At 40.8% G+C, this 22934-nt stretch overlaps 1 protein-coding gene across 1 annotated transcript in view; it reads right to left on the bottom strand.

Annotated features, from left to right (window-relative positions):
* The window catches only part of OCA2 (OCA2 melanosomal transmembrane protein), a 275411-nt gene extending 267700 nt beyond the window's left edge, over positions 1-7711 (bottom strand). The window contains exon 1 of the mRNA XM_043492950.1: positions 7420-7711. Coding sequence (XP_043348885.1) covers positions 7420-7691 — 272 coding nt within the window. The 5' untranslated portion in view covers positions 7692-7711. The remainder of the gene's footprint in view (positions 1-7419) is intronic.
* Between the last annotated feature and the right edge of the window lie 15223 nt (positions 7712-22934).

Consider the following 22934-nt stretch of genomic DNA (forward strand, 5'->3'; position numbering starts at 1 on the left):
CTCAGACACAAGTCGTCGAAAATTTTTTTGGAAAAACCACAAATAAGCCCAGGTACTGGGTTCAGCTTCACTCAAAGAGTCCATGATCCCTGTTGCAAGAAAACATAGGAATGTTTCTAAAGCCTTCAGGTACTGTTACAAATATTTCACACATTTAAATGAATCTGGTAACTCCAGTATATAGCATATATTTATTTATAGATGTAAGGAATAAAGAGTGCCTACACAAAATGTTCTAGGTGCCCTAACACGTTTATGCAACTGACTAGACTTCCAATCATATAGTGATGATCACACAGCATATACAAACAATCGTAAGCAGAAAAAAAAAAAAAACCTCTCAGCCAGCCAATAAATGAAAGCAACGGAAAAGCCTTTTGGACCCCACTGATCTCTCTTTCCACAAGCAAACTCTCAACCCTCCTCCAAAGCTTTATCAAATAAATGGCTATTGCAGCATGTTCAAGTTTGGGCTACACTGGACCTGGGTTATGTGGATGATGCTTTAAACCAGCAAGTAAAACACAAATATTAGCCAGTATTGGTTATAGATGTAAGGAATAAAGAGTGCCTGTACAAAAAGTTCTAGGTGCCCTTATAATTTGATGATAATTTAAACCAGCAAGTAAAACATTAATATTAGTCAGTATTGGTTAAATAACCAACAGAGTGTATATTTATTCCACGGGTTCATATTGTATCTTTTGTGCATGAAAACAAACTGTATAATCTCTGAATACATCTACATTTATAACAAATGCTTAAAAGAATATTTAATACACCCAGAATAAACTGTGTTAAACTAAATCATCATTTTGAATTTCATTTAAAACTTAAAGTTACTATTAATTCTTTGTATTGCAGTAGTATCTAAAGGGCCCACCTGGGAATCAAATCCCATTAGTACTCTGCACCCTGTACGCGTACCAGATTTCTGAAGGCTTCTACAATTCCCAGGCCATAATAGAATGGATTAACAACAAACTTCTAATTAAATCATTCTAACTGCCTTGGTTTCTGTTCCAATAGGTAGGCAACTGACATGACAGATCAGAATGGTCCCTTCAGAAATGTAGGATTTCTACTTGAAAATGGCCAATTTCTGACTTGCCTTAAAAACAGATTATGTAATTACCAGGATAGCCAAAGGGAGGTTTGGCCAGCCATTACATCCAAAGCAGGAGAAAAGGGCCCAAAGTGCTATTTGAAGAAATGGCTTGTGCTCAGGTTTCTTTCTGTCTTTCTCTTTTATATTCCCAGCCCCAAAATGCCCTGAGCTTTTCAGATTCAGGTCTGAATGACATCTCAAAGTGAAGAGACATGCCTAGTACAATTCTGACCATGTCTTCTTTCTGATTAAATCAGATTTGGCCTTTGGGGCCTAATAAGCCCACACCTGTAGGCCTCCTCTTCTGCCTCCCAGGTTGAGATATGTAAAGGAGAATTTCAGCTTTATGTACCAAAACAGCAAGTCTTTAGCCCTTTTTCTGTGAAGGTGGCCTAACCTGCCATTCATGCTATTGAGATGCCTCTTCTTATGGCCAGAGGTGACAACTGGTGCTCAGCAGAGGCACCTGGAAAGGAACTTGTTGTGACTGTAGTGCCATCCACCAGTGGCAGCCTGAAAAGTAGTTCCAACACACTGGGCTAGATTCACCACTTAAGATGAATTTATGGCTGCCTCACATCACTGAAGTAGTGCAAAGCAGTCAGAGTATATCAAATCAGTGAACCTGGCCTCTAGACTTTACATCATTCATTTTTTGTGATGTAATGTAACTGAAGGCTAAACGCTGACTTCAGACATGTGCTTGCAACTTGACTCCAATAGGAGATGTGCCTGAATATATGAGAGCAGAATTCTGGTACAGAAATCATTTCTATAGGGCCAGTGCAACTCTAAGAACTAAAATGACTATGCTTTTAACAGACTAATGTGTATTAATAGAGTATCTTCAAAGCAGAGACATTGTTTACAGTACATTTAAATTTCAACAGCACTACATATTACAACAAAAGTATGTGTGATAACTGTTGAATCAGTAAGACAACCCATAACTCAAGAACATAAGAAATATTATATCAGATCAGTCCGCTGTTCAATTTAATGAAGTCCAGTACACTGCTTCTGCAAGTACAAGATACCAGATGCTTCAGAGAAATATACAAGAAGCCCAGAAGTGCAAAATTATGAAATTGCCCATAATGGAAATTTCCTCCTAACCCTTTCAGTTAGTAGTTGGTTTATGAGCTAGAGCATTTTTATATCCCTAATTTTGTTTTAACTCCTGTAGAATATAACTGTAGATGCTACTGACAGCATATCCTGACCTTTCGATGGTGACCACCTTTGACCACAATCATCATGACTTTGGAGGAATATGGGCAGATGGAGAAAGGGGAAAATGGAACTAGTTGCAGTAGAACCAGAAATGCATAATGACGTCTGTTTCTTATGCCAACTTGTGAATGATGAGTTATTTAAGAATGCAAAGCTCAGAAAGGAGATGGTTTCTGTGCAGGATATTAGGAGAAAGTGTAAGTTAAAGGAACTGGGTCAGCACAGGGTTCCCATTTTGTTACTAGAAGGAAAAAAGCTGGCTCTTCTGTAATGTCAGGAGACAGATCCTCAGTTCCTGTAAATCCGTGAAACTTCACTGAAGTCAATGAGGCTAACTGACTGATACCAGCTGAGGATCAGGCCCTGGTCTTCAAGTCCTTTCTACAACTCTTTTGTCCTGAAAGAGAATTGACAAAACTACCGTGACTTTGGTGGAGATCTCTGGCATGGATTCTGAGCTCCATTACCAATGGTAGCAAAACTGAGACCAAGGTTTCAGGAATTGAGGTTTAGCCTTTCCCAGAAGAGGCTCTGGTGCCAAACTCTGAAGAGGAGTAATAAGGAAAGTTGCCATACTAGGGTCCGCCAACAAGACGGCAACAAAAATAGCCCATGGGTACCAACAGAGGCACCAACACTAACATCAATTCTCACTCCTATCAACATGGGAGGGAGTATCAACAGAAGTTGATGCCAACACATTCACAGTCCTCCATGTCAGGGAGACAGACACATAGGTATCACATGAGCTGATTTTAACACTGAAGAGCTGCTGGGCAAGAAACTCTGTTCTCTGCCTCCCTTTCTTTCTCCCCTCAATAGAGGGGAGAACAGAGGAAAACTGTGTGGTCACTGGATTTTCTCCAGAAACACTAAGCAACACAGGAAGCAGGTGAGAGGTCTGAACTAGAACTGGGGATGTGGGTAGAGTAGGAAGAGAGAGAGGAATGAAGGAGTTAAGGGTGGGGAAGGAGAGAGTGATGATGAAGGCGTCACCTGTGCTGGCATGGAGAAGAAAGGAAAGAAGGGTGCTGAGAGTTGCAAAAAAAAAAATAGTCAAAAAAGGTTGATAAATTGGAGTTCTAAAAGACCCAGTTGTGCAGCCAGGGGACACGTGACCGATACTGAAGGAAATAAGGTGGTGATCAGAAAGGAGAACATATTGAATAAGAGATCCAAGTGGGAGCAGTGCTTAGCAAAGGTCCCAGTAGTCACCAGGGTGGTTGATCCAGGGCTGTAAGTCAAATGAGGTTAGGAAGAGGAAGAGGGAAGCCAGAGAGCCAGATGGGACATCAGAGTGAAAGCTGAAGTTAGAGGATTTGATAGGTAAAATGGCAGCTCAGGCTAAAGGGACAAATCTAATGAAGACTTAACAACTGGCCTCAAACCCTTGAACAAGCATGAGCCTGAAGTACCTAAACTGGAGGCAAAACACCCTCCATGGTATGTACACACTACCATAGGCACCGACTCCAGCCCTGGAGCACCCATGTAAAAATAATGATGGGTGCTGAGCACCCACCAGCATCCCCCCCGCTCCCCCATCAGCTCCTCCACCTCCACACAGCACCTGCTGGCAGCCCCACCAATCAGTGCCTCTCCCTCCCCCTGCCCCGCACCTCCTGCCCTCCGCAATCAGTTGTTCCACAGCTTGCAGGAGGTGCTGGGAGGGATGGGAAAGGAGCGAGTGCAGGGCATGCAGAATGGGGTGGGAAGAAGTCTTGGGGGAAGGGGTGGAGTGGGGGCAGGACCTGGGGCGGAGCCGTGGGGAGCACCCCCTGGCACATTAGAAAGTCGGCACCTCAGCATGCTACAGCAATGAAGGTCAAATGCAAAGGATGGCTCATTGACATCCACCTCCCAAAAATAAAATTGGCCAGTTAATTTAAGAACAATTTCTTAAAGTTTCTTTTATTGACTGAAGTAAATCCTCAATCCTTTTAAATAGCTTCATGAAACAGCTTGCTTCGGCATACATTTGAAAAATTAGACACCTTGAGATTATTATCCTTGAAAGATAATTAACCAATTTAACTTAAATAGATACATTAAAACAAATTGCACAGACATGTCAAAGTAATGGTTTCTTTCCTATGACTAAGACAGTTTGTTTGTTTGTTTCCTCACCTTTTTTAATCAGTAGTACTCTTCATCTGTAAGCATCACACTAAACATCAGAAGTGACATTTTCATTACTCTGGAATTGCACAGAGATATAGGTTGGGGCCCTGACCCTGCAAAGACTTACTCATGTGTTTAATTTTAGTATGAGGAGTAGTCCCATTGATTTCAATGGAATTACTCGGAGGAAAGTTAAGCACAAGTATAAGTGATTGCAAGATCCAAGCCTGAATGTTCTATTATTGCAAATATTTCACCTGAAATCATCACTTGTTCAATGCAGATTTTTGCTATCAGAAGACTGGATAAAATGCATGATAAAAAAATGTGGGAGTTAAAAATGCTGCAAGATTCGTTTATAATGTCAAAGGCATTTGCATGTAGAAATCTGAAATTGTATTGAGGTGTGGGGGAAGAGAGGGCTAGAACAGCTGAGGATTTCAAGCAGACCCTTTTCCAGTGCATAATGCTTTATTATAAAAAGTTAGGAGTACATAATTCTCTAATATGATATGGTGATGACACGGTAATTGCACATTTATCTGAAAAACACTCACAGTAACTACATTTTACTTAATCGGAAAATGGTTGTTACCACAAGACATGGATTTGCAGAAAGGTGGACTCAATGGATCTAATACATCTTTTTAAATCTCTAATGTCTCTATCTTCTGTTGTTTTCAACTTCATAATACCATGTTTATTAACCGTGCAGTCCCTGCATATCAGCACTGTATTTATCAGCACTATTCAGTACTGACACATCCAAGATTTTCAAGTTCCCCAAGACACCGCAGCCCATTTTCTCACATTTCACTTACTGTTATCATATTTCTGAAACATCTTGACTTCCATCAGCCCAATAATAATTCCTGCTGCACTCAAAATTAAGGAGCTTTTACATTAATTGACTTTGTTCCCAAACTCCTTGGGATTTTGTATAAATACTCAGAAGAAAAATATAAAATGGAGTACGAGTTGATTTTTATTAATGTATTAATTATTTTTGTTATTGTAGTTCTTTTCAATTGTTAAAGATTTCCACATTTCCCTCTGAAAGCTATTTTGGACAAATTACAATTGTGGCAAATTGCCGGCACTACTATGATGGGTTTTGTGCTTTCTCTTCTTGGGGGGAGGGGGGGAAGGCAAGGAGGCACGGTTTAGGGCACCATTTTTTGCCCCTGAACTGGGGTATTAACTGCCCCACTAGTGTCCTAGAGGAGTGGAGTGGAGAGGGATGGACCCGGGCCCACCCCCCTACTCCAGGTCCCAGCCCAGGGGCCCTAGGGATAGCGATAAACCACTAGAACTAGCGGTTCCTTCCCCTGGGCTACTTTCCTCTCCTGCCCTTCAGCTTGTGGGGCTTCCTCTGCACAAACCAGGTGTCCCTTTACCTAGGATCTTGGTCTTCTTAGCCCACCGCAGCACTTCTCCAAACTCTCCTCTGCTTCCTTCCAAATTGCTCTCTGCTCCAACACCAATCCTCTCTGCTTCAACTCCTCCTCTTGTCTGATTGAAGCAGGGGGTTTTTATCATGTGACTGGCTTCAAGTCTCTAATTGGCTTCAGGTGCTCTAATGAATTTGTAGAAAACTTTCTTCTCTCTACAGGGAATAAGGCTCCCTTCTAACCCTCTCCTGATGCCCTCTGGCCATGCTGTATCACATGATAAATCCCTAACTCAGCTTCTTTCCCACAGACATATAAAGGCCCAACAAACAGGAAACAGAATAGGAAAAAAAATCAGTTCTTCAAGTAAGAGTATATTTTTATATCACTATAGAGCACTTTTTTTTCCCCCAAAAGTGTTTATTTGGTCATACCTAAACATTTCATGGATTTGTGTCAGTTTCACTGAATTGTTCACGTCAAAAAAGCAAAAGAGTTCCAAAGAAGTCTAAATGTTTCACTTCAACAGTTTCAAAATGAAACTTCTTTCAGTTCAAAAGTTATTTTGTTTTGAAATTTTCTGCAATTTTTTAAAATGCAAAAACATTTTTTAAAATGCTCAAAATCTAAATGAAACATTTCATTTTGGGTGGAATGAAACACAAATTCTGTGGCTTGTGTTAAGAAGAATGCCAGGCTAGATTAGCACCATGGTCCCTACTAGCCTTAAATAAATCTATGTAAGAGACATCAAGAATCCTCAGAACCACTGAAGTTTCTCGACAGCAGTTCTAAATGTGTCTTTCATTTCCACCCCCACTCTCACTGGGGTGCTTATTCTATTTATTTCAGGTCAGATTTTTCTACATGATAATTGGGTCTCAGCTGCTCAGAGATTGCTACCTTCCAGAGTCAAAATTCTTTAGCAAAATGAAAATGAGGGTGGAAAGTTTATACAGCCATTTGCAATATTTTGGAGTCCCCACTTTAAACATAAAAATAGAATTGCACACATTTGGGGCCTGATTCTGCCACACTGGCTGTAATGAGAGTGTAAAGAACATCTCCTAGCAGATGCTAATGATCTCAGGTAATCAGATCCTAAATGATCATGTATGGTATTATGTTGTGCTTGTTCTCAAGACTGCATTATTAGTGTCTTTTTATGTGTATTGCCCTTCTCAGCAGTGATGCAGCTTATTGCCTTGATGTAGATTTGTGAAGCAGTTTGCTAATTTGTGTGTCATTTTATCAAAACAAAGATGTTTTCTCTCTGTCGGTTAAACAAACCCATCACAAAACAAACAGAATGGCAAAGAGAACCCAGGTCTCAGATTTGTAAAACAGCAAAATCGATGCAGAGCAGCTGTAAAAGTGGATATTAGTCCAGGAACCTGCTGAGCCAGTCACGATCTCTAGGCAATTACGACTGCTATAAATTCCTACTAAGCTTTTCACTCCATACGTTTTAGAAAGATGTTAAATAAAATATATTTTATCGACACTGTAAGGGAATAAAACCAACTTTCAATAAAAGAAACTGATTCAGTTTGTTCTTGCCCTTACCTCCCCTGCATGGCGAGTGGGCTGAAATCTTTCCCAAGGGGAACACAGCAATCCTGCCTTATTGCTCCATTTTGATAGGGTTTTTGTGGCTGTCCCTGAACAGACATCATTCCATGAAATTCCTTTAACAGCCGCAACTCGTTGAAATTGCTGGCAATTGGTTCAGCAGCCACCTTTCCAGGCAAGTTGGCATGGTGTGGAGAGGATGTCTGAGTCAGCTCCATCTCTAGATTTCTAGAGATTGCTCCATCATCTTTGCTATCCAAGTACATACCTTTTTACTGGTTTTCTATCCTGAAAAGAGTGAAAACAAATCTATTAGGACCATACTGAATACACATATTTTATATTTACCCCCATGTACACGTACACGTGTGTGTGTGTGGTGTTGATATCCAGGTATTAAAATGCCATTGGACACATTATATTTATCTTGCACTTTTGATTGCCTTACCTGTACTCTGCTTGGTAATTCATCTCCAACAGAAATACTTTAACATTTGAAAACTCTGAGCAGCTTCAAAAACAGCCATCATTTAAAATACATACATAAAACAGCCTGCCAGACATAGCTTTCCTTCTCTTTACCAAAATGTGGAATTTCCCCAAAAAACATTTTCTCCCAAATTACACTGATTTATCATGGAGAATGAACTATATTCATTACCACGGCAGGTTTGAGCTCTGTGACCATCAGAATGAGAAACAGGTGCCCGTACACCACCATCAACTAGGTAGATGTGATACAGCACATACTTCTAGCCCTGGTTTTTAACCTCTGGAACACTTAAGTCCCAGTCCAGTAAGCTATTTGCATGTATCCATCTTAATAAGCAGGAATTGTGGACCATTATGAGTGTAAAAAGGTCTCAAGGACAATTAACAGCCAGATTTTCATTTCTGATCTGGCTCCTTTGAGTTGCTCATCTGACACAAAGAACCCAGATTCTAACTGTAACTGGCCAACTGAGAGGTCTCCTAGCAGCAGGGAAGCTTTAGAGCCAACTCTTGTTCCATCCACTCCTCCCTTTAGCATAGGAGGCATGTCAGGGACAAGAAAGGAGCTGATTGGAACTATGTTAAACCAATCCTCAACAGACAACACATTGCTGACATAAGTTAGAGCACACCCTGAGCTGACACAGATCGGCCACTGATCAGGAAGCGATAACTTTCTCCCTTAGGCTCCACCTCCCAACCCCCACTTTGTGCTGAGCTGAACTAGGATAACGGAGAGAATCCAGCCCCCTCTGGATATGACTTCACCACAGAGTTAAATCGGGTCTTACTCAGGTATTGCCCCAACCCTCGCCTCCCATACACACACAAAACCTCTCACCTGAGTTTGGTGGTGCTTTCAATCCAGGCTAGCTGGCCTGGGTGGAGCTATAGGCCAACGTCCAGGTGCCACTTTCACTCAGGCAGGTAACTTGCCTGCTTTACAGGTAGGACACAGGCTAAACCATTCTAATACCGATAGTCCTCCTGTACCGTTTCACAATTCCCCCATGTCCCCAGAAGGACAGATCACAATTCATTGGGAAAGAATCATAGAGCAGCTCAGCTTACTGCAACACAAAGAACCAGCAACACACAAGGGTGAGCATAGCACCAGTAAGGACACAGTAACTTGCGTGTGGCTTTGCAGTGCAGCTCCTCAACACCAGGGCACCAATCACCTAAGATAACTCTGCAGAGAAAACACATCCTAGCATCCAACCCTGCAGCCTTTATAGGCACAACAGAAGTCATAGTTCGTTCATGTAAGGAACAAAGAAAAGCAAATGATAAAGCAACTTGAGAAAATCAAGAGCAATATATCACTAGGACCAGATGATATTTATTGAAGCTCGTCAAATAATACCACATTGAATAATGCGATAAAAAAGTGATTCACAAATACTTTTTCAGAATATATGTGGCAAATTTGTACTGCTGATTTTCATGGGGTCATAAAATCATCAAGTTCATGAGGATTTGGATTACTGGCAAGTTTATTCAAGAAAACATTCATAGACCCTGAAAAGTACAATCAATTATTCATACTCGAAGTGTGATACTCATTGTGTCCATTTTTCTTTTGTTATTCATTATTCAGACATTTAGCTTTTAGTCATCCAATCAGAGAACAAAATGATAGCATGTGTCATGAGAGGGAGACTATCCAATACAACTCAATAAATAACAGCAAATAGTGAAGATGCTGAAATTTGTTCACAACAACTGTCTGCTCTAGTGAATACTTAAACACCTTTGTAGGAATCAGGATTGGTTTGTGAGAAATACAGAGGAAAAAAGGCTAAATTAATCAGATAATGTATTCACTTATATTTATTTTAGACAACATCAGAAGGAAACAGAAGAATGAAGCAGTAGCACTACGGAAAACTATATTGAAGACTGGAGGCTTCAAATTCCAAACAAACAAGCAAATACATAAAAAGTTAAAGTCAGGCCCATAAGAATTCTTTGAAAGATTTACCTAACACACTTGGACATCACTGTGACAGGTATGGTTTAAAAGCCCAGACAGAAACACCAAATGTGGAATGAAAAGAGACGGTCACTGGATACAGTTTCAAAGAGCCTTGCATGAGAGTATTAAGAGAAACAAATAACCCACAAGCTAAGGGCTAAACTCAGATTGTGAGTTAAAAACTGGCTAACAAAGAATATGTAGTAAGAAATGGATGCTTCTCAGAATGGAGGAATCAGTCTAGTCACATACATGATTTGGTAATAAGGGCTATGTTTTTCTGGGAATTAATAATTTGGAAGAGAACATAAGATGATTAAGCATTACCTGGGACACCAAACCATTCTAAATCAGCTCCCTGAAGTCTATAAACAGAGCGGTCCATAATAATGCTTAGCTGAGACACACCTGCTGCAAACTTGTATAGCCATCCTATGAGATGTAGTGTCTGGTTTTGCCTTCCCGTAGCACCAACACCATCAACTGGTTTGGGACAAAATACAGGAGAATTCAATAGCTTACCAGAATATAGAAAACAATAGTGTTTTACATATATAGTGCTCTATATTTGTGCATATAGAAATAGTTAATGGATAACATGACAGTATATGGCACTCAGGAATATGCAGCATAACTTCTGAGTTTTGTAGGACCAATAGAACTTCTTATTGAGCGCTGCAAATGGCTTCCTCTAGCAGCTCTTTACATCAGCTCTTAACATAATATGAGAAGTAAAACAGAACACCGTGTGAGCTGTATTCCCCCTCTGTGGTCCACCAAGGGCACCCATTCCAGGCTCCAGGTTCCTCAGCCGTCACACCTCTCTTGAGCAGAGACCTGCATCTCTCTCCCTCTTGATGAGAAGCTTTCCAGCCTATACAGTTTCCTACACAGTGATATTCCTAGCAAGCCAGGCAGCCTACATTGCTAGTGTCTGTGCTTTGCTTTCCCCTGCAGAGGCTGTGAACACTGTAATTGCCTGTAGTTATAAGTGAGCTCTTTATAAGCAAGCATATTTAGTCTTAAAGGTAAAAGGCGTTGCAGAGAAAACATATTAAAACAAGAAAAGAACCCACGCGCATGCTAAAAAGCTTATCAGGGTCACTTCAGGGCTCTGATAGGTATCAGTCCTTCAAAACCCACAGCTAGGTTTTGATTACAAGATTCAGAACCAGAACACTTCAGTCTTTCCTTTATACAACATGTGCCTCTGATCTTGGTCTCATGTAACAGAGGATCAGAAGCCACTGGCCCACACCTCAGGGGCGTATGGGTTTTTTACATAATTTAAGGTGGGAAATTGCATTCACTTCCCCCAAGATATTCCCCAGGAAAACCCCTTAATGCTTTTTTTTTGTTCCAAGAGTCCATTCTTGACTGGCACATTGTTCAGTATAGTCTTTTGAACCATCAAGTCTCACATCAGTCACATCTCCACCCTCTAGAGGTTTCATGCAATCCTGGCCCACAACAATACATAAATCATTCATTTAATACAATGAACCCCAAAGATACTTAACTTTAATTCTATATGATCTCTCAAGGATACTGCAAGAAATTGCCATATCAATTACATAAACAGAGAGAGAACATATAGCAGATGTGCCAAGGCAGAGAATAGACAAAGATTGCCATGTGTGTAGAAAAACACAGCACGTCACAGTTTAACGGATAGTCTTGGTTTCAACTTGGCACAGACATGAGAGAAAAAACAGTTTAGTTGCAGAAAGCAATTAAGTGGCTCACTATTTCTACAAACCACAGTTCAATGTCTTGGAGGCCTTCCCTTGTCATTCAATGCCCCTCACAAAATAATCAAATGGGAAAAGCATCATCATTTTTAATATTACCATATTCTACTTTGCTATCCTATTCGTCTCTTCTGCACATTACTGCTACCAGACAAAACACAAACTCATCAATTCAGAAACAGGATAGATGACACCCCAATGCAGTTTCTTCTCATGTCATATTAATACTAATTCACCACTGCCTTTCTACTGCAGCCACAATGCTTGTCAAAGCAACTGCTCTGTTCTCAGTCAGGAGACTCTCTAAGAATACTGTAGTCATCCTGAAACTATACCATAGCCGGTGGCCCTTCATTAAGCAGATCAAATACTTGAGTTTCATGAAGATAACCCTCCATTTCACAGGTTACTGGTTACATTTGTGAAACCTAAATCAAGTCCTGTTGCAAATTAGGTTTTATTTTATTATTATTAATGGTGAAAACAGTAAAACCTTAGTGTTTAACAGTCAGAAAAGCTTTTTTATTCTGATCATTAAAATGCAGTGTGAAAGGTATTTAAAAACCAACCCTTCAGAATCTGCACAGTACATAAAAAGCCAGAAGACTGAGTTGAAGACCATTCCATCTTAAACTCATACAGCTGAATATGGTTTATTGCAACACTTAATTACTAAATACCAAATGCTCTCCGTGAATACAGACAGGCAACAGGGGGAACAGACCTAAAAGGAGACAACAACATTTCTACAGCATGATCACACTCTCCCTTGGAGTCTGTGGAATAGTGCCAGGCAGTTTAGGCTCTGCAAAACTAAATGCGGGAGAGCACAGCAACAGAGCAAAGCTAAGGAACGGGGTCTCCTCCAATCCCAGTGGGAAACTTCCAGAAAAGAAGGTATCAAGAGTTAATGCTGATTCTCTGCCCCTTAAACACCCACCCTGATCCCTAAAGGATATGAATTTTTAATTTTATTATTTAGTGTCTTCAATTATTATAACAATATTAGAATAAAAATAATTTACAAGAGATGGAAGAGGCAAGCTAAGCCAGAGTGTTCCAGAACAGTCAGGATAAAAACAAGTCGAATTCACTAGTCTTCCCTACATGGAGAAAAGGAACCAAAAATGAACAAAGCCCACCCTGCACATAAAGGTCATTATAAATGACAACATTCAGGTCTTAGCCCAAAATAATAGTGGGCTCAATTAGACAACTCTGTAGATGGCCTTTTCTCTTATGGCTTCTTTTATCCTATTCCTTTTGTCTTGGGGTTGTTCTACATTTAAAAATTAGGTCGACATCACTATGTCAGTCAGGGGTGTGAAAAAACCACACCCCAGCCTGACATAGCTATGCCAACCTAACCCCCAGTGTAGACGTAGCTATGTTGATGGAAGACTGCTTCCGTTGATGAAGCTAACTTCATTCAGGGGAGAGGTGTTCCTAAACTGACTGGAAAGAATTCTCCTTTGGTGTTGGCTGCCTCTGTGCTACAGGATTACGCCAGCATTCTCTCTGTAGTGTAGACACAGCCTTAGTTTCTCATTAGTAACCTGCTTCAGGTAGCATAAATGGGGAGGCTTTAGCCAAATAGAATCCCACTCAGTTTAATCTTTCTGGAATCTATGAGAGCTGGTGATCAATAAAAAGGAGGTGCTACCACCATGATTTGGTGTAAATCTATATAGACTTTGACTGTGAAGGGTCTAGTATGATGCTCAAGTCATTATCACAACTCCTCTCCATCCTACCACCAGTAGCTGAACATCCACTTTTAAGGCTTTTGTAAGTTACCAATGCAGCATATTCATTTTTTCCCTAAATCTTTTCAGATGCTAATGAGATCAGCTATCTAAGTGGTTTAAATTTGAAAGGTTTTTTGGAATACTGCTTTATAATTGTACATAACTGAAAAACTGTGAAATCTGTGACACATTTGGATACTATTTCATCAGTTTTTAAAATGTTATTTTCTATGATGTCTCCCAAAGTCCCAACAACAATATCATAGCATTCTGGCAGTAGAAAAGATTATTTAACTCTAAAGGTCAAGAGGCTACAAACTATATCTTACGTTCCAGAAATTGTACTGTTCCTCCATTATGAGCCAGCAGCACCTTGTTTATAAGGATGAAAAAGAAACATTACATCTATATTACTCATCTTCCCACTGCCAGGAAGAGACTCAACCTTCCAGACAGAAACTAGAAGCGAGATTTCAGAGTAGCAGCCGTGTTAGTCTGTATTCGCAAAAAGAAGAGGAGTACTTGTGGCACCTTAGAGACTAACAAATTTATTAGAGCATAAGCTTTCGTGAGCTACAGCTCACTTCATCGGATACATTTGGTGGAAAAAACTCTTAAAAAAAAAAAGCGAGATTGTGTGCTGTTTCTTCAAGAGATACACAGGCACTGCCCAAGGGGAGGAGACACAAAGGTGGCAGCCCCTGGGCCCAGCACAATATAAAGCAGCTCTGTTGTACTGCAGGGAGTATGAGAGTAACCTTATTCAGTGCCTGAACTGGGGGAAATTCTCCTGGGGGGGAAGAATTTCTCTCAACATATTCACCTTCATCCAACCCACTCCACATTGTAGGGATACTGTTCTCAGGTCAGTTAGACAGCCACCCATAAGCTAAAGCTAGGTTAACTGGCCAGTAATACCTAGCACGTATAGGTATGATTTTCCCCTGCAGTGGGAATCCTCTGGTAGCACAGGCTGCTATAGCAACTCCTAAACTGGCTGCAGCCAGGGTAAGAAAGCAGAGCCTACATCCCAGCACCCCTATATCCCACCAATCTTTGGTTAGAAGACTGGTCCCTGTGCAATTGTTGTTTAGAGCATCTCTGTGGCTATTCTAATTTACCCTGGGGCAAGGCCAGTGAAGAAGCAGCCCCACAATTAGGGGGTGCAAACACCTGCCTTGTGTCCCCTCTCTTTTGTTGCACCCAGAGATTCTTAGACACAGCCGAAAACCTGTCCCAGGTGCTACAGCTTAAAAGCACCCCAGTTCATTAAATGAGGCATCTTATTTTACTCATTTACCATGAATAAGGGAAGGGTGGCAACATGTCAGCAATGTGTTACGTTATCATTTGTAGACACCGATGTACAGTATCATTAAATTATGATTTGTGTGTGTATTTTCACTGTAGCACCACATTAGTAAAGGGTCCACATTATCTTATCGTCGTATGCCAGAAATCTTTAACTCAAGAGCATGCAATAGCTCTCAAGAAGATCCTATGTTCTATCAGTTAATAACAATCTTCTGATTAAAAACTGTTTATGAACTGGGATGATATTGCAGAGAGCAGCCATCCTTCCTTTGGACCTGCTGAGCCTGGACTCAATGGAGGAACTTAAGGAATGGCGATGTCTGGGACAAGGGAAAGCATGCCACAGAGGCACTGTTCCTCCCCACTTTCTATAAGTATGAAGACTTTTCCACCCCCATTTCCTTCACTCCAAAAGGACCACGCTTTGTGTTTTGTGTTGTAATTGAATTCAATATATTTGAAAATGTAGAAAACATCCAAAAATATGTAAAGGAATGGTATTCGATTATTGTTTAACTGTGCAATTAATCAAAGAGGCACATGTGTGTATGCCATTATCAGTGTAAGTGGTTAGGCCAACTGGATATAAAAGTAGGAGCATCTGACTAGCCGACTCACTTACATTTTAAGTGAATTCTTGGCTACGGGAGAAGGGAGGGTTGTTCTGTTGTTTTAACTGATTTAAGAGGGAGGGGAAAGAGACAGTTTCACCTTAGCAGCAGAGGCCTCTCAGGACAATCTGCTACCTAGGCAAAACTTCAGTCTGCCGCACCTCCCTCCCTTTATCTCATTAGAAGTTTGCTCCCCCCCCCACTGCTGCCACTCCCACCCCTGAATCTCGTGCAGCCAGGTTGGAGGCTGATAAAGCACCCCCCACAGGATGGGAACAGTCCAAAACTGGGGTGCCAGCTCCCAGCCTGTAGGGCCCCCAGTTAACAGGCAGTCACAGTACTCTCCTCAGTCATTCCTGATGTTCAGTGGCAGTGCTGCCCCCAATTATTATGTCATCAATGTACACTTTTGTGCCTGCTGGACTCTTTTACATTTGACTCCTTCTATGGTGAAATATTTCTGGAGTGGAACATATTCTGAAAGGCAGTCTTAGAAAGCAATTTATGCCAAATTATGTGCTAAAATTGCAGATCTTCAAATTCTCGGCGTTATAGAGGAGCTGCCAAAATCCTGCCGATGCATATAATTTGCAGAATAATTTGACTCCTGTCATCTCAGACAATAGTTCACTTCTTGTGGGGAAGCGGAGACTCTCTCTTTTTATTAGGGCTGTCAAGCGATTAAAAAAATTAATTGTGATTAATCGCATAGTTAAACAATAATCGAATACCATTCCTTTACATATTTTTGGATGTTTTCTACATTTTCAAATATATTGAATTCAATTACAACACAACACAAAGCGTACAGTGCTCACTTTATATTTAGATTACAAGTTTTTGCACTGTAAAAAACAAAATAGTATTTTTCAATTCACCTAATAGAAGTACTGTAGTGCAATCTCTTTATCATGAAAGTTGAACTTAGAAATGTAGAATTATGTACAAAAAAACTGCATTCAAAAATAGAACAATGGAAAACTTTATTGCCTGCTAGTCCACTCAGTCCTACTTTTTGTTCAGCCAATCACTCAGACAAACAAGTTGGTTTACATTTTCAGGAGATAATGCTGCCGACTTCTTGTTTACAATGTCACCTGAAAGTGAGAACAGGCGTTCTCATGGCACTGTTGTAGCCAGTGTCACAAGATATTTACATGCCAGATACGCTAAAGGTTTATATTTTCCTTCAGGCTTCAACCAGTATTCCAGGGGACATGCGTCCATGCTCATGATGGGTTCTGCTCGATAACAATCCAAAATTTCTGAAAGTATGCTCCATACCTCATCCCTCTCAGATTTTGGAAGGCACTTCAGATTCTTAAACTTTGGATCGAGTGCTGTAACTGTCTTTAGAACTCTCACATCGATACCTTCTTTGCATTTTGTCAAATCTACAGTGAAAGTGTTCTTAAAATGAACAACATGTGCTCGGTCATCATCTGTGACGGCAAGAACATGAAATATATGGCAGAACGTGGGAAAAACAGAGCAGGGGACATACAATTCTCCCCCAAGCAGTTCAGTCACAAATGTAATTAATGAATTATTTTTTTAACGAGCATCATCAGCATGGAAGCATGTCCTCTGGAATGGTGGCTGAAGCATGAAGGGGTATATGAAAGTTTAGCATATCTGGCACAAATACCTTGCAATGCTGGCTACAAAAGTGCCATGCAAATGCCTGTTCTCACTTTCTGGTGATACTGGAAATAAGAAGAGGGCAGCATTGTCTCCTGTAAATGTAAACAAACTTGTTTGTCTTAGCGATTGGCTGAACAAGTAGTAGGACTGAGTGGACTTGTAAGCTCTGAAGTTTTACGTTGTTTTGTTTTTGAGTGCAGATATGTAACAAAAAAATCTACATTTGTAAGTTGCACTTTCACAACAAAGATTGCACTACTTGTATGAGGTTAATTGAAAACTACTGTTTCTTTCATCATTTTTACAATGCAAATATTTGTAATAAAAATAATATACACTTTGATTTCAATTACAACACAGAATACAATATATATGAAAATATAGAAAAATATCCAAAATATTTTATAAATTTCTACTGGTATTCTATTGTTTAATAGTGCAATTAAAACTCTGAGTAATCACAATTAATTTTTTAAATTGCAATTAATTTTTGAATTAATCACGTGAGTTAACTGTGATTAATCAACAGCCCTAATTTTTATGGTTTTGTTCAGCTCCTTAGGGTCTATATGCAGCTGTAGTCCCTCTCCTTTTTTCTCTTCAATTACTAAGGAATGAATCCAATCCATTGGTTCTTCACTTCTCCAAATACCACCATTTGCTGGCACATTTTGCAGCTCTTCTAACCTCTTTCTTAAGGTTTGTGGAACTTTTCACATAGCACGTACCACAGGTTCTGCATCTTCTCTTAACCCTGTCTTGTATGTTACTGGAAGACACCTCTTTCCTGTGTATACATCTTCCTATGATGCTATTAATATTTTCATAGCTGGTTCTCTGTTGTCTTTCTATGACATGCATCCTCCCCAAGCACCTCACATGAATGCAGGACCAAAACTGGTTGCTAGCTCCTGTGTACCACCACAAATCCTTGTTTTATTGTTTTCCCTTTGTATTTAATTGTCAGTGCACACTCCCAACACTGGAATTTTTCCTCCATTATAATCTTTCAGAGACTTGACTCATGCACCTTTATTTGCTCCTTACATCTCCAGATTTCAGTTTCTTTCATTACATTTACTTGTGCCCCAGTGTCCATCTTGAACGTCACATAAGTGCCAATTGTGTACATTTTAATTAGTCAGTATTTTGAGTTTCCAGCCTCCTCCATTATTGCACTTGAGAAATCCATTTGGGCACTTAATAAATGCACGCTCCTGCTTTTGCTGCACATTTTAGCATAAGGGCTGGGCTTAGTACATATTTGTCTGAATGCTGGACATTTCCTATATTTAATGCTGGTTGTCACATCATTGGCATTGTTTCCTGCTTTTCATTTTTCTGTCCCAGAACAATTTAATTTCTGTTAACTTTTACTTTGATGATTTAGCTCTGTTATTCATAGTCATATGATCTGTGCTCTTTCTAGCATCAGATCCATCTCCCAAAGTAACCGCTTGTGGACTTTTTTGTTACATCCCAGGACAATCTGGTCTTTAATGAGAAAGTCTTTTAATACTCCATATTCACAGACTGACTTTTTAGTGTTAAGTCTCTGACAAACATCTATTGTTCCCCCTTCATTCTCATCTGAACACACACCTTTCAAAAATAACACTATTTCTAAGGACACAAACATGATTCTTAAACATTTTCATTATTTCTGCAAAGCTTTCCTCTCTTTTTCCCCACCATCATCTATATGGAATGCACTGTAGACATCTAGGGCATCTGAACCTGCCACTGTTAAGAGCAGCAAAATCGTTTGCTCATCCTCCAGTTTACTTGCCTCTGTAGCTTTCACATACAGCTCAAATTGCTGTCTGAACCATTTCCAGGCACATTCAGCATTTGCCCTGATTTTCAGGGCTGGTGGGGGAGTTCCTTCCAGTCGTACAGATTCTGTTGCAGTCGTTTCAATAGTTCCTCTCACTGGGTCTGCCAACACATTGTGCCTTCCACTGCCACATAGTATCTTACTGACAAGATAAGCCCTTTATTATGAACAGAACTATGACAGCAATAAGGTAAACTTCTTACTTCTCTGTACAGCTACAGTCTGTACCTGCACTGTCCTTGGCTGCTTTGTTTCCGCTCCAGCAGGAAGTGTCATGCGGAAGCCACAGACTACATGAAGAGGGTACAGGGTTCAAAAAAAGAACTAGATAAATTCATGGAGGATAGGTCCATCAATGGCTATTACCCAGGATGGGCTGGGATGGCGTCCCTAGCCTCTGTTTGCCAGCAGCTGGGAATGGGCAACAGGGGATGGCTCACTAAGTGATTACCTGTTCTCTTCATTCTCTCTGGGGCACCTGGCATTGGCCACTGTCAGAAGACGGGATACGGGGCTAGATGGATGTTTAGTCTGACCCTTTATGGCCGTTCTTATGTTCTTATGAATGTGGCATCTCTGCACTTCCTGGAGGACTTACTCTGAAGCATAGAGAAGTGAGATACCAGACTTGCAGTCCAACTGGGAGAGGGCTGCTGTGTTGCCTGGTGGCAGGAAAGGGATTAACCAAGAGAAAGGGATGGAGAGCTTTGAAGAGCTGCTTCTGCAGAGCAATAGAATGGGTAAAGCATGGAAGTGAATGTATGGGGGAAGAGAAAAGAGAACTAATGTATTTTGTTGGCAAGGCAGCCATGCACTGTGAGCAAGCAGAGGGGTGAATGGAGTGGTCATTGCAGGTTTGACCATGCAAACATTTAGTTTGCAACAAGCTGAGGTGTGAATCTACCCCACAATAACTTGCTGTACACAAACTGGCCCCGTGGCCCAGCTGCCACACAGTAACATTGTCATGTGCTCTGATCTAGTTCCGTTTCAAAGAGGACTAGCTCAAACTGTATGAGCGAACTGTTAATGGGCAACAGCAGAATCCACATGGCAGTTAGTCCACAGCCATAGCAAGCTCATGAGAGATAGGTTCACACCCTAGCTTGCTGCAAACCATGTTGATGTAGAGAAGCAATGAGTGGATATCTGAGGATGAATGCTGTATGGTGATGAATTGATGGAGGTAGGTGCGGAGGGAGGGAATGAATAGTGGTGTGCAGTTGATGCAAAGAGCTGCAGAGAGGAAACCATTTGCAGCACAGTGCTCACAAATTAGTTTCATTGTTCCTACAAAACCCAGGAACTATACACTACATATTCTTGAGCACCATCTACTGGCACCTTATCTCTTTAACTATTTAACTATTTAAATATATACAGCCGTAGAGCACTCTGGTTTCTTGTAATAGTTGTCCAGTATTAGAAACAGCCAGGTGTGAAATGTGTTTGAAAGAGACACAGAATCTGATGTGAAGAGAGAGAGAGGGAGAGAGAATGAGAGAAAGAGAGCAAATGAAATTTACTGTAAAGCTTGTGTGAGAGAAAGTGTGTGTGCGTGCATGCACACACAAGAGACAAGTGTGTGTTCATGAGAAGTTATTTGGCAGCAGTTGTGTGGTTTGTCAAACCAACCGAGAGTGAGTGAGTGTGGCTCTGTTGGTGCACAAGCATGTGTCCAGATATGGATGATAGGAAGATGCTGTGTGTGAGACATAAGGATGGGCTAGTAATTTTTTGCCTGGCCTGGTAAGTTTTTGTGACAATTTTGCAAGGCTGCATTAAATGCACATTGAAGCAGTTTCAATGAAGATGCCAGCCTGTGGAACTAGTTCAAAACACACCCCTCTCTCTCCCATACATTTCCATTTTTTAGAAACATCAACCATTATAGCAATGTGGAATAAAAAAAGGGATGCAGTGACCTCTTGTGGCAGCCAGGCTGATCTTCAAAAGCAATTCTTTCACGAAGAACATACAAAAATTGTAAAATTGCCATTTTAAAGGTGGATTGCAACTACGAGATAAAAAAAATCCTTTCACTTCAGCAAGAAATGCTGAATTCCTCCACTAATTTGTTATTACTGTATATAGATTGTATGTTCTGTGTGTAGAAGTGCCAACAGAATGCCCTAAACCTTACAAAAGAGAAAACACTCAGTTCCTAACCAACAGAACTTAAAATTTAAATGAACCAGGGAAACAATGAACAGAAAATGCCCTGGGTAAACCAGAGGATAGTTCTGCCTTAGGGCTGGTCTATAGCAGGGAAACTTGTACCAGTGCATCTATGCCAGTGCAAACCCCTAATATAGATGTACAGTACCAGTATGACGTACGCCAATAAGTCAGACCACTACAAGCCCCATTTTACCAATGTGCAGTGTATTTAAGTTCGGGGGCTGCCCTGGATCAAGTTTCCTGTTGTCGTTGGGCCTAAGAATGCTGGAAGGTTTTTAGTTTGGTCTGTTTGTGTTTGTTTTAGGAGCTAGTACAGCATTCCTTGCTTACTGCTTTCTTTAGTGGGTTGACATTGAATCATAGAACTGGAAGGGACCTCGAGAGGTCATCTAGTCCAGTCCCCTGCACTCGTGGCAGGACTAAGGATTAGGCCATTGGCCAATGGGAGCCGCGATGGCCGAACCTGTGGACAAGGAAGGTAAACAAACCGGCCCGGTCTGCCAGGGGCTTTCCCTGAACAAACAGCATCCCAAGTTTGGGAAACAGTGATCTAGATCATCCCTGACAGGTGTTTGTCTAACCTACTCTTAAAAACCTCCAGTGACGGAGACTCCACAACCTCCATAGCCAATGTGGAGGCTTCAGGTAGGAAACACATTTTTAAGTAAGGATTTGAATGAAAAGTTGTCAGCTTGCCCACTAGAGGAGTGAGTTTCAGGCATAATGGTGAACAAGGAAGAAGATATGGAACAGGCGAGTAGGAGCATAAACACTAAAAAAAAAAAAAAACCCCAACCTTCCATTTCCTTATTATTATGCCAGCCAAAGGGGCTGACCCCAAGCCTACTGAAGTGAATACAAAGATGCTCACTGATTACATGGGATTTTGAATCACCTGCCGGTTCCTCTTCCATAGCAGGCCCCCAGAGGACACCACGCTTTGATATCAGAATCACCAAGGATCCCTGGTAGCATGGAACCTAGGGTGACCCAATGTCCCAATTTTATAGGGACAGTCCCGATTTTGGGTCTTTTTCTTATATAGACTCCTATTACCCCCCCCCCCGTCCCGATTTTTCACATTCTCTGTCTGGTCACCCTAGTGGAACCATCCTTTGAGCATGTTATACATTTCTAAACTTTCATTTTAATAAGGCAATGCACTAAAAAGAGGAAATCAGGATAAGTCCAGCCACCCTCCAGCAGGTTTCCCCAATGGCTCTGATTTGCGCTGAGTGATTAATAAAAATGAGGTGGAACTACGGTCTTTGAAAACGTGTGTATATCCACAATAGTTTTCCAGCTCCATAAAAATGGACAAATGAAGAAAACATTTTTTTAACTGCATGAAGTTTCTTGAATCACTCATTGAATTCAGCCAATATTATTCACGCAAGCCTAGGCGATGTCATAGTCTGGAGCCTGGAAGGCAGCACAGCAAAAGCCAATTATCCACAACTTTGAGGGAGCTAAAAACAAGAGAGTAGAGCATGGGTGTCTACATGCTGAATACCCCCCCTGAGCCTGCGTCATGATCTCTAGTATTTGGAAAAGGTGGTTTCTGAGAAAACAGTAGTTAAAATAGAATATTTAGATTTCGGACTCAATCTCACTCTCTTTGGAGTCAGTGTAAACAGGAGGCACCCCTAGAATAGAGTTTTACAAATTATTGTTGGAGGCCATTCAAAATATGCACCCTGTACTTATTAAGATATTGAAGAAGATTATGTGGGATCAGAGAGACACAGCGGGCCTCAAAGCAAAAGTAATCTCCTTTCCATCATGACCTATATGTATAGGGTTTTTTCTCCTATCTGATAGCCATGCACTTTTTTAAAAAAAATTGTGTAAAAGTCATATTTTTAGATTCCTTTAAAAATCCCACAAGCATAAACACTATTTGTCTTCACAAAGGCTAAACATTCTTCTTCAAATCCAAAAGCTTCCTGTGTA

Source organism: Dermochelys coriacea, chromosome 1, assembly GCF_009764565.3.
Source record: "Dermochelys coriacea isolate rDerCor1 chromosome 1, rDerCor1.pri.v4, whole genome shotgun sequence".
In the NCBI taxonomy this organism is placed as follows: Eukaryota; Metazoa; Chordata; order Testudines; family Dermochelyidae; genus Dermochelys; species Dermochelys coriacea.